This window comes from Lithobates pipiens, unplaced genomic scaffold (assembly GCF_037356315.1).
Source record: "Lithobates pipiens isolate NorthernLeopardFrog02 unplaced genomic scaffold, aLitPip1_a1.2 Scaffold_8, whole genome shotgun sequence".
Lineage (NCBI taxonomy): Eukaryota > Metazoa > Chordata > Amphibia > Anura > Ranidae > Lithobates > Lithobates pipiens.
In genome coordinates this window covers 39,227,367-39,239,411 of record NW_027507903.1, presented here as the reverse complement: position 1 = coordinate 39,239,411, position 12,045 = coordinate 39,227,367, and the positions used below count along the sequence as shown (strand labels likewise).

The 12,045-nt window shown below is 44.6% G+C and overlaps 1 protein-coding gene across 1 annotated transcript; it reads right to left on the bottom strand.

The window, feature by feature from the left end:
* Window positions 1–319: 319 nt before the first annotated feature.
* Window positions 320–11,802, bottom strand: LOC143963489 (apoptosis-enhancing nuclease-like). The gene is made up of 4 exons (XM_077473123.1): window positions 11,637–11,802; window positions 8,183–8,860; window positions 4,760–4,954; window positions 320–1,372 (listed from the first exon to the last, which is right to left on the bottom strand). Exons 2-4 carry the CDS (start codon window positions 8,846–8,848, stop codon window positions 1,166–1,168), a joined length of 1,068 nt encoding a protein of 355 aa, XP_077329249.1. The 5' UTR covers window positions 8,849–8,860; window positions 11,637–11,802; the 3' UTR covers window positions 320–1,165.
* Window positions 11,803–12,045: the final 243 nt, after the last annotated feature.

Here is a 12,045-nt window from a genome sequence, read left to right as displayed (position 1 = left end):
CAATGCGGTGTGAATCACATGCCAGGTCGGGTATTGTACAAGTGTGAACTCAGTCTTAAAAAATAAAACAATTTTATCAAATACAAACTTTAGCAAAAAAAAAAAAACCTCAGCTCTCATTTCTTCTTTGTCTATGCATTTTCAGGATGTGGTGCCATTTGATATTATGTTGCATCTTTGTGAACCTCTAAGGTTTCTATCATTTAAAACACAATATATATCTTTATGTAGAGTAATAATTTTACAACTGCAAATGACGAGGCTTTTTGGGGTGAAATAAAAAATAAATGAATAAAAAGAGTCTAAAGCCACAAAGCAATTTGTCAGATTTAGGTGTTTATTCTGCAGTAAACATTTGGATGTGACTGGTGACAACGTATACAGTTTTTACATCAAACAGTCCATTACCGTCATAAAAGAAGAAAAACTTTCAATACAGACTGCTTAGATATTTTGTTAACCCAACTGGAGATCAAACTGCTATTATAGATGGAATTTCCTGAAGTTAAAGCAACTTTTTTTTTTTTTTTGTAGGCATCTGAGTGTCATCCACTTTGAACAAGTGAAAACAAAAAAAACAAAAAACTTAATGGCCAACGAGGTAGAGAATAAGGCGTCACGCCTTTATGCTTTCCATTGGAATCAATGGAGACATCAGAATACATGTCAATGTGCATTGCTGTGCAATGTAAAAAGTGCATCAAAAAACACAATGCAAAACACACTGGGGGTTATTTACTAAAGGAAAATCCACTTTGCACTGCAAGAGCACTTGGAAGTGCAGTCCCTGTAGTTCCAAGGAGGACATGCAAGGAGAATAAAACACACAGTATTTTAGCTTGCACATGATTGGATGATAAAATCAGCAGAGATTCCACTCACTTCAGATCTACCCCTTAGATTTACAGCGACTGCACTTCCAAGTGCACTTGCAGTGGATTTGCCTTTCGTAAATAACCCCCAGTGACACATTCCTCCCCCCCCCAATAGAAAACGCGTTAGGCTAGATATGCCCTTACAATGCCCACTGCTACAGAATCTTTCTATTGCAGCATTCGCTTACAGGAAGTTCAAGTGATAACACCAACAGTACACAATAAGTTATTTAAATAGCAGCAATAAAATTAACATGGATATAAAGTGATGACAGTCTGGTATTTGGCAATCACTTGCAGTCTTCATCCAAATCTGATGGCCAGTACTGATCATCCATGTAGTGGTTGTTGTTCTGAGCACGCTCCTCCTCTGGAATGCTCACAGTGGCTTCATGAATGCCAGTAAGAAGGTCTTGTTCATACTGGTCCTCCACCAATTTATACAGCTCCATGCATGTCTGAGCGTCTTCCACTGAGGAGTGGCCCTTATTACTCACCTGCATTACACAAAGAAAAATAGTATTAAAAAATAAATAAAAAAATAAAAAAGACCAATTTCATCCCTATGGCTGCCAAGGATGTGTACTATAACCACTTGAAGAACAAGTGTTTTCTGGCACTTTGTTTAAAAGTTTAAAAATCGGTAAGTTATGCTAGAGACATACAATATACTACTATAATTAAAATGATACATCATTTTTTAATGTTGCATGATATTTGTGCAGCGGTTTTGAAATGCAAATATATATATATATATACATCCTCTTTTTTTTTTTTTTTTTTAAATATGAAAGATGTTACACCGAGTAAATTGACACACGTCACACTTTAAAATGGCACACGCTCATGGAATAACGACAAATTGTGGTACTTAACATGGTTGTAAACCCTTACAAACCACTTTGACCTACAGGTAAGCCTAGATTAAGGCTTACCTGTAGGTCCAAGAAATATCTCCTAAACCTATACGGTTTAGGAGATATTTACCTGAAGACAGCCACCGATGTCTATGGCGCATGCGTCGTAGACAGCGGCGCGCTGGCGCACTGGGCAAGCCACAGATCGCGGCGATATGCCGCGAGTGTTGGCTCCCATGCCACGTCATCGCTGCTCCGGCGAATCACAGCGCCGGAGCAGCGAGACCCACCGAGAAGATGGACACTCGGAACTACAGGGGACAGCGGTGACATCGCTGGCTCCTGTGTCAGGTAAGTGACACATAATGGACTACTATGCGATGCATAGTAGTCCATTATGCTTTACCTTTGCAGGGAATCAAAGAGGAAGTAAACTCATCAGGGTTTACTTCCTCTTTAAAAATCTCCATAGGTGACCCTTTCAGCGGTTGCCGCCCGCCCACCGTCGTATGATGTAAAGGACTTTGAGTGGGGATATCTGAATAATGGCTGTTACTCCCCGCTACGATTGGCGAGTCAGACAGAGGATCTGCCGGCCCCGGATGTTGATCATAGAGATATCTGCCAGACCAGATGGTCACCGGAGTCTCTATGATCAGAGGCCAGGCAAGATGTTATGACATCACGCCTGGCCTCTGCGTTAAAAAAAAAAAAAAAAAAAAAAAAAAAAAAAAAAGGCGCCGCCCCAGCTGGGAAGCTGTAATCGCTTTTATTTATTTTTTTATTTCAGGCTTCCCAGCCTAGTGGCGAGATGTAGGGTCTTATTGACCCCATATCTCACTGTAAAGAGGACCCATCATGTCATATTCCTATTACAAGGGATGTTTACATTCCTTGTAAAAGGAATAAAAGTGATCAAAAATGTATTAAAAAAAAAAAAAAAGTGTCAAACTTAAAGTATAATTAACAATACAAAAAAAAAACATTTAAAGCGCCCATGTGCTCGCATGCAGAAGTGAACACAAACGCAAGTCCCGCCCACATATGAAAACTGTTCAACCCATACATGTGAGGTATCGACGCAAATGTTGGAGTGAGAGCAATAATTCTGTCCCTAGACCTCTGCAACTCAAAACATGTAACCAGAAAAAAAAAAAAAATGCATCGCCTATGGGGATTTTTAAGTACCGAACTTTGGCGCCATTCCACGAGCACGTGCTATTTTGAAGTATGACCTGTTGGGTATCTATGTACTTGGCGTAACTTCATCTTTCACATTATGCAAAAACATTGGGCTAACTTTACTGTTTTTTTTGTTTTTTTATAGCATAAAACTGTTCCCCTCGGAGATAAGAGGCAAAACCCACAAGGATCTGCTCAATCTTAACCTGAAGGGAGGGTGCAAAATGCACAGTGAACCAAAGAAACTTAGCACAGTTTTCAGTACTATACATTTTTGGGGAACCACAAATGGCTTCTCTCTGTTATTCTTACACTAAGTGGGATTATATTATAATATATATATTTTTTTTTTTTTTTTTTTAAGTGTTGGTATGCAAATGTCTGAGCATTCGCGTGGCTGTCATAAACAACCCCTGTAACATGTGTAATATGCTTATTCCCTATGATCGCCAGCTCCATGTAGTGGCCATAATGCAGGCAAAAAACGCCTTGATTGAGATATTTCAGGAAAATACAATACCATGGCCACTAGATGGAGCTGACAATCATAGGGAATAAACTAATTAAAAGGAAATTTATTAGAACACTTTTGAACTTTTCTCAAAAAATCCTGCAAAAAAAAAAAAAAAGTTTGCATACAAAGGACCGATTCCCAAAAACTGGAGCAGCTGTGCATGGTAGCCAGCTTCTAACTTCAGCTTGTTCAATTAACCACTTGACATCCGTGGGCTGTCATATGACATCCAGGCCTTGCCTGAGGCTACAGACATCATTCAGATATCAGCATTTTCAGCTGGCGATTCTCTGCACCATAAGAATGATCATAGCGGCTCTGCTCCACCGCTTGATCCTTCTCACAGGCGGCAAAAGGGGATGCCCCCTCCAGTGCTTCTACCGACTCAAAAACCAGCGCTGCCTCGGCTGGGAAGCCGTGATTTATTTTTATTTCAGGCCTAGGAGGTGAGATGTGGGGTCTTATTGACCCCACCTCTCACTGTAAAGAGGTCCTGTCATATTTCAATTACAAGGGATGTTTACATTCCTTGTAATAGGAATAAAAGTGATCATTTTTTTTTCTTTTAAAGTGTAAAAATAAAATTATGTAAAATGAATAAAAAAAAAAAAAAAAAAAAAAAAATTTTAAAAGCGCCCCTGGTCCCTGTGAGCTTACATGCAGAAGCGAACGCATACGCAAGTCTCACCCACATATGAAAAAACAGTGTTCAAAGCACACATGTGAGGTGTTGCAGCGAATGGTAGAGCGAGAGCAATAATTCTAGCCCTAGACCTCCTCTGTAACTCAAAACGCCTATCCAGTAAAAAATTTAAAAGCGTCTCCTATTGGGATTTTTAAGTACTGAAGTTTGGTGCCATTCTACGAGCGTGTGCAATTTTGTAGCGCGTCATGTTAGGTATCCATTTACTCGGTGTAACATCATCTTGCACATTATGCAAAATTACTGCACAAGTACCATGCAAGATAAAAAGTTGCAATGACCGCCATTGCATTCTCTAAGATGTCTGCTAAAAAAACATATATAATGTTTGGGGGTTCTATGTAAATTTTAGAGGGAAAAAATTTTTAAAAAAAGTGATGATTTTTACATGTAGGAGCGAAGTGTCAGAATTGGCCTGGATGCGAAGTGGTTAACCTTTTAATTAAAAAAAATTAAAAACACAACCCTGGAATCTGTTTCTATGCAGAGCTGTACCAAATTTTGTATTCTTGTTTTAGTAAATCTCCCCCATAGACATCCAGACAAAGCTCCATGATTGAAAAGCAAAACACAAATCAATAATATATACAAACAAACCAACAATAACCCGTTGAATATCTCATCTTACCTGTATCTGTTTCTGCAGGAGACACCATGCTAGACTTTTTAAAGAGGGTGTATTGGATAGTCCTGCCATGTGGCTGAGCAGAGGGATTTTACTGGTGTCTCTGGTTTGCTCCTTGGGATGGTGATATCTCAGAGCTTTAAAATCATTGATCAGTGCGTGTCCAATGACTCTCTTATCCTTGAGGATGTTCAAGATCTGCAAAATGATTCAAAGAACAGGATGCATTATGAGATATCATAACAATATCTTATAGCGGTATTAACCACTTCAGCTCACAAAGATTGACCCTCCTTCATGACCAGGACATTTTTTGCAATACTGCACTGCGTTACTTTAACTGACAATTGCGCAGTCGTGCGACGCTGTACCCAAATAAAATGTGTGCCCCCCCCCCCCCACAAATAGAGCTCTTTTGGTGGTATTTGATCACCTCTGCATTCATTTTGTTTTGCACTATAAAAAAAAAAAAAAGTGTCTTAATCAATTTAAGCCAATATAAATTCCGCTACATAATTTTTTTAGGGATGCACCAGGATTGGATGGATGATCTGTCTATCAAAGTGCCCGGACAAGGGGGAGGGGCTGTATGCGATGGCGTGTGGCCGGGAACACACAGCTATTGAAAATAAAGCTGTGAGGTTCCTGGCGCTGTGATCAAACAGTCAGCGGAGATGGCTCCCCTCTCTCCACAGGCTGGCTGCAATGGGGGACACTCTGGCTGGCTGCATCTGACGGGCACTGGTGAGGCTGCATTGATCTCCTGTACCATGCCCCCCAGTCTCTGACAATCTCCTGTATAAAAATATATATTGTTTTAAACATGTTTCGGTATCATTTTTCGGCCTAGTGTATTTTTCATTTTCGGTATCGGTTTCAGCACCAAAAAACCCATTCGGTGCACCCCTAATATTTTTGGTTAAAAAATAAAACCACAATAAGCAAAGATTGGTTTGCACAAAAGTTATTGCGTCTACAAACTAGAGCTGCCACAACGAGTCGATGTAATCGATTACGTCGACTACAAAAATACGTCGACGTGCGTACAGGGCGCCGATGTGTCACAGTGCTCCGTATCTCCCGCTCTCCACCGTGCCGCCGCCTCCTCCGAAGCGGTGGCCATCTTTCTACTCCCAGGCGTTTACAATGTGATCACTCCAACGGAGCGATCACTTGTAAACAAACCGGCGTCATGACATGGCGCTGGTTTCTCTCTCCCCTCTGTGTACCGATCTGTGCAGTGGAGGGGAGAGGTCGGATGGAAGCAGCCCATCCCTCCATACCCAGCCCGATACTCTGCCAGCCCGATACTCTCAAGGTTATCCAAAGGATTAATTAGCTAATCAAAAAAAAAACCCACTAGATTCATAAAAAAAAAAAAAAAAAAAAAATTATCGGATAGTCGTTGTCTAATCGAAAAAATAATCGATAGATTAATCGACGGACAAATTAATCGTTATTTGCAGCTCTACTACAAACTATGTGTTATTTTTATCTTTTTTACTAGTAACGGCTGCAATCAGCAACTTATAACAGGACTGCCGCAGACAATTCGGAAAGCTGACACTTTTTGGGGACCAGTGACACCAATACAGTGATCTGTGCTAAAAAATATGCACTGTCACTGTACTAATGACACTGGCAGAAAAGGGGATTAAAGCGGGAGTCCACCGGGACTCCGTTTTTTTTTTTTTTTTTTTTTAAGCCAGCAGCTACAAATACTGCAGCTGCTGACTTTTAAAATAGTGATACTTACCTGTCCAGCGCGCCCGCGATGTCGGCACCCCAAGCCGATCTCTAGATCGACACTCGAGTGCTGCTGCCGCCGCCATCTTGGGTATGGGAATCAGGAAATGGAGCCTTTCGGCTTCATTTCCCGGTTCCCTACTGCGCATGCGCGAGCCGCGCAGCGCAATGAGGACGGTCCCCGCTGCCTCTGGGATCTGTGTGTTTCCCAGCAGGCAGCGGGGCACTTGCGGGAAGGGGCGGGCACTTGCGGAAAGGGGCGTAAGTTACGCCCCTTTCCGCAGAGAGCTATCCCGGAAGTGGGTGCAGTTACCTGGATTATCCAGGTAACTGCACCCACCTCCCCCCTGAAAGGTGCCGATTGTGGCACCGGAGGGGGGGAGGGTTCCGATGAGCGGAAGGTCCACTTTAGGGTGGACCTCCGCTTTAACATAAGGGGTGATCAAAGGGTTAACTGTATTCCTTGGGAGTGCTAACTGTGGGGGAGGTGCTTTGACTGGGAGAAATGTAAAGATCTGTGTTCCTGCTTAGCAGAAACACAGAATCGGTACATTCCCCTCTCACAGACTGGCGATCTGCCATGTCTACATAGGCAATGTAAACATGTAAACCAACCCTCGATTCGAATTGTTTTGTTTGTTTGTTTTGAGAAAAAAAAATCGCCCAGCTCTACCTCAAGGTACTGTAAATGCCTCCTAAACCTGCATGGTTTAGGCGATATTTGCCATGTACACTTGGCCCGGCGTCATCGGCACATTCGCACTAAAGAAAGGGCACGATTGGGCCGTTTCTAAAGGGCCCATGCCGTGACCGGCAGCTCCCACACATGGGAGTGATGTCACGCGACTCCGGCCAGTCACAGAGTGAGCCCACGGCGAAGATGGATGCTTCCACCAGCGGGCACATTGTGGGCTTTGTTTGCAGGCAAGTGGCACATAATGGGCTAGTACACTAGGCTTTTATTTTGCAGGGAAAACAAAAAATAAAAGAAGGGGGGAGGGGAGAGGTAAAACCCATCAGGGTTTACTTCCTCTTTAATAAGAAAGCAAGGGGACTGGCAGGAACACCAGGGATTTCACACAAAGGAAGCAATACAGAGAGAACAGGCGACTTTTTTCATACAAGTACATGGCACAGCAGACACATATCAGGAATATGAAATGTTGGGATTACATACAAAAATAAAAAGATAGCGAGAAGTATGAACTCCTCCTCCCCCCCCCCCCCCCAGCTGGATGCTGCATCTGTCCAGTCGCTGTCTCAAACAACGAGACATGAGCAATCAAATACTGCCAACTGCTCAGTTCTTAGGGCTCCCTGAGCAGAGAGTTGGTGACTGTCAAGCACCATCTCTCTGCTCTGCCATCACCAAGCTTAGGTTGTACTTCTTTCTCCTTTATTTCATAAAAAAATAAGGTGGTTCAGGAAAATGGTGCATTATCGTCACTAGATGGAGCTGGTGACCATAGTAAGTATTTCCTTTGATCATCAGCTCCATCTAGTGGCCATAATACAGCATTTTTCAGATATATTTACTATTCTATTGGAAAGAACATTTGACCTGGAGTGAAAATAGCCTAGTAACATTACAATTTTCCCCTATTCACATGCCATGAATATACAAGCACTTTTGCAGAATGAATTCTATATAAATACATCCCCAAGTATTATAAAATGTACCTCTTTCTGTGCAGTTTTAAATGGAATGGCATTCTTCATGTGGTGTTTGGTGATTCCACTCCAGCGTGTTCTGTAGTCTCTGATTGGCAGCTGTGGATTAATGTATTTGTCGTAGACAACGTCCCCTCTGTAGTTAACAATACTGCACCGTGCCAGCTCGCTGGTCCTACCACCAGGCCCTGTGCCCACCATCTCACAATCAATGGCAACACACTTCCCAGGCTTTAGCCAGGGGCAGGGGGATGAGGGTCTGCTAGAGGGAGAACTGCTGGACACGGACAAGCCGCTGTCACAGTCACATGCTGTAGAATAATCAGAGGCTGGCAGAGAGCACAGCATGCACTTTATCTTCTCGAGTTCAGCAGACTGCTCCTCGGGGAGGTCTGGATTCGGTTCATCCACATGTAGCCCACCATGGCTGTCCCGATCACAGCACCCATCTTCTCCTTTCCCGGGTATGGGCTCACATCTCGCAGTGCCCAGCCGCCCGCGCTGCTGCAGAAACTCTTTGTACTTCAGGAAGCGTTGGTGTTTCCGGCTTTTCCTGCGGCCTTTGGCACATAGAACTTTGGGCTCCTCCATTAGGACGTCTTTATGAGCCGAGTTCAAGTAGTGGCTGGACCCCCGGAAGCCATAAAACAAACTGCGGGCTGCTCTGTCTTCCATCTCTAAGGATTGCTGGAGAGGAACCACAACAGAGATTCACACGTTACAACCCAAAACTACTATAAAGAGCAACTGTCACTTACCCACAGACATACCGGAGATGGCGCATGGGTCATTTCTTTATTCAACTACCAAGACTTCAGTGCATTTAAGGGCTCGTTCACACTAGCGCTTGGGTTGTGTTAAAACCCAGTGGTTGAGCCATGCTTTTACTGACCCCAACCACTACCGCCCTTTAGCGGCAGGGGATGGGGCTGTGCACATGCCACAACCATGATTAGCTTTGTGGCCATTAGGGCTGCAACGAACGATCATCATAATCGATTTGTTGGGCATTCATTGTTTTTGATTAATAATGCTTGCGAACCAGCCATCACAGTTTTACCTCATTTTACATGATCTCGCGAGCCTTGCAAAGCAGGGGCCTGCCCTCCACGGGTCCCGTGGACTCTATGTCCGCAGGGATACCCGCGACTGTCTCGCGGTGAGGAAGAACGGGGAAATGCGAATGTAAACAAGCAACAATCTCCCCGTTCTGCCTAGTGACATTGATCACAGCTCTCTCTAATTGGGAGCGGTGATCAGTGTCATGTCCCTCCCCCCCAGTGTTAGAATCACTCCCTAGGACACACTTAACCCCTGCAGCACCCCCCCCCTGGTTAGCCCCTTCACATTTACACAGTAGTCAATGCATTTTTAATCGCACTGATCGCTATATGAATGGTCCCAAAATGGCGCCAAGTGTCTGCCATAATGACCGTCATGATGATGATTTTTTTTATTTTTTTTTTATTTTATTTTTTTTAACTGATCGCCGTTATTACTAGTAAAAAAAAAAAAAATATATAATAAAACATTAATAAAAATGCCATAAAACGATGCCCTATTTTGTAGACGTTATAACTTTTGCACAAACCAATTACTAAACGCTTATTGCGATTTATTTTTATTTTTTTTTAATACCAAAAATATGTAGAAGAATACGTATCAGCCTAAATTGAGAAAAACTTAAAAAAAGGGCACAGGGAGTGCCCGCGATGTCAGCACCCGAAGCCGATCCGTCCCTCGGCTGCTGCCGCCACCATCTTCGGTAAGGCCCCTTTCACACTGGGGCGGTTTTCAGGTGTTACAGCGCTAAAAATAGTGCCTGAAAAAAACCGGCCCCTTTCACTCCAGTGTGACAGCCGGAGGGCTTTCACACTGGAGCGGTGCGCTGACAGGACAGTGAAAAAAGTCCTGCTAGCCGCATCTTTGGAGCGGTGTATTCACCGCTCCTACCCATTGAAATCAATGGGACAGCGCGGCAATACCGCCGGCAAAGTGCCACTGGGCGGTTTTAACCCTTTTTCGGCCGCTAGCGGGGGTTAAAACCACCCCGCTAGCGCCCGCAGACCGCCGCTAAAACGACAGTAAAGCACCGCTAAAAATAGCAGCGCTTTACCGCCGACGCCCGCACCGCCCCAGTGTGAAAGGGGCCTTAGGGAATCAGGAAATGAAGCCTCGTGGCTTCACAGCCTGGTTCCCTACTGCGCATGCGCAAGTCACACTGCGTAATCCGAATGGTCCCTGTTGTCTCTGGGTGTGTCCCAGCAGACAGTGCGGAGGGGGAGGGGGGGCAGGAAAAGGCACAGACTCCCGCGGGTGGCTCAGGTATCTATGCCCAGAAGTGGGTGCAAATATCGGTTTTATGGCCCGTACACACGATCCGAATATCGTACGAAAACGGTCGTCCGAGGAAGGATCATACGATTTTCAGATCGCGTGCACACTGCTTTCGACAGCCGATCACGACCGTTCATCTATTATTCGAACTGACATGCACAGAAATTCCATCACTTCCGATTTTTTTTTTTCTTCCATCGTAGGAGAATTTTTGTGGCTTTTTTTAGCTATTCAATTTCTACTTGCAATTATTAACCGAAACCGGTCATATGATATTCGGATCCTGTGTAAGGGGCATTAGACAGATATCTGCACCCCCCCCCCCCCCTGAAAGTTGCCAAATGTGACACCGGGGGGGGGGGGGGGAGGGGTATTCTGAAAAGCGGAGGTTCCATTTTTGTGTGGACCTCCGCTTTAAGAATCGCACATATGGCAGCCCAGACCCTTCATGTGTGTTTGGAGCCCAAAAGGAAGAAGATCTTGCGCTTTTTATTTTTGGAGTGACAAGCGCAGCACATTTTTAAAACTCGATTTGCGAGACAATGGCTTTTACACTCGGGGTGCCGTCACAGAAGGACATACACTAGCGTGTCACGTGTTCTGCTGCGATTTAAGAGGTAGATTCTGCCCACGATCCCAAAAATTTTGAGACGTGAACGGGGGTCTTAAATGTGCCGCGTTGTCGGACGCAACTGATGCGTTTTCATGCGTTCTAACAGAGGTCAACACAAGCACAGCACAAAGGCAGCGCATGCGTGGGACACCCGGCAGGAGCGTCGGTCTTACACGCAGGTCCTCCATTCTACAGGATGATGTCAGAGCGACGAGATGCACCTAGAAAGGGTGTGGTCACACGGGAAGGAGGAGGAGCCTGCAGGAGCCAGGTAATAACTGATTTTAATACCAAAAAAATAAAAACTTTCCTCTTTTAGAGACCCCAGAAGTCATTTTTATATCCCCCTCATTACAGCTTTAATGGATTGTTGTGGAGCTGTACAAGGCACGGCGATGACGTCACACAACGTCATGAAGTGCTGACAGCAGTACTATTCATACCACCCGACTCAACCCACTACTATCACAATCCTCTTCCGACATTGTACATCTTCCCGTAGACTGCTCTCACCTCTCACCCGCCGCCCTGCCGCTGCCCGTAATTCTCCGCGCTGATAACACGTGTTCCTCTACACCGGCTTCTCTCCGGAGCTTGCCCGGGCATGTCCCTTACACCGCTCAGCTGTGATTGGCTGCTGCACGCAAGCGACTGCCTTTCTCCCTTCTGATTGGACGGTGGACGCTGAGTAAGGGAATGCAGCCTGGGATGGGTGACGTCAGGTGTGAATGGGGAAATACTACACGTGTCACGTGACAGCAGGGTGACGAGTGGTGGGATTGGTCAGCCTGTAGAAGGGCGGGCGGTGATTGGCTATTGTCATATGACTGGACAGGAAGGCTGCGGCCACGTGTACAGCATATAATATAAAGTGATTTCTATGTGGAATGGGAAATGTGTCTGTCAGTTCATAGCTTTGAAA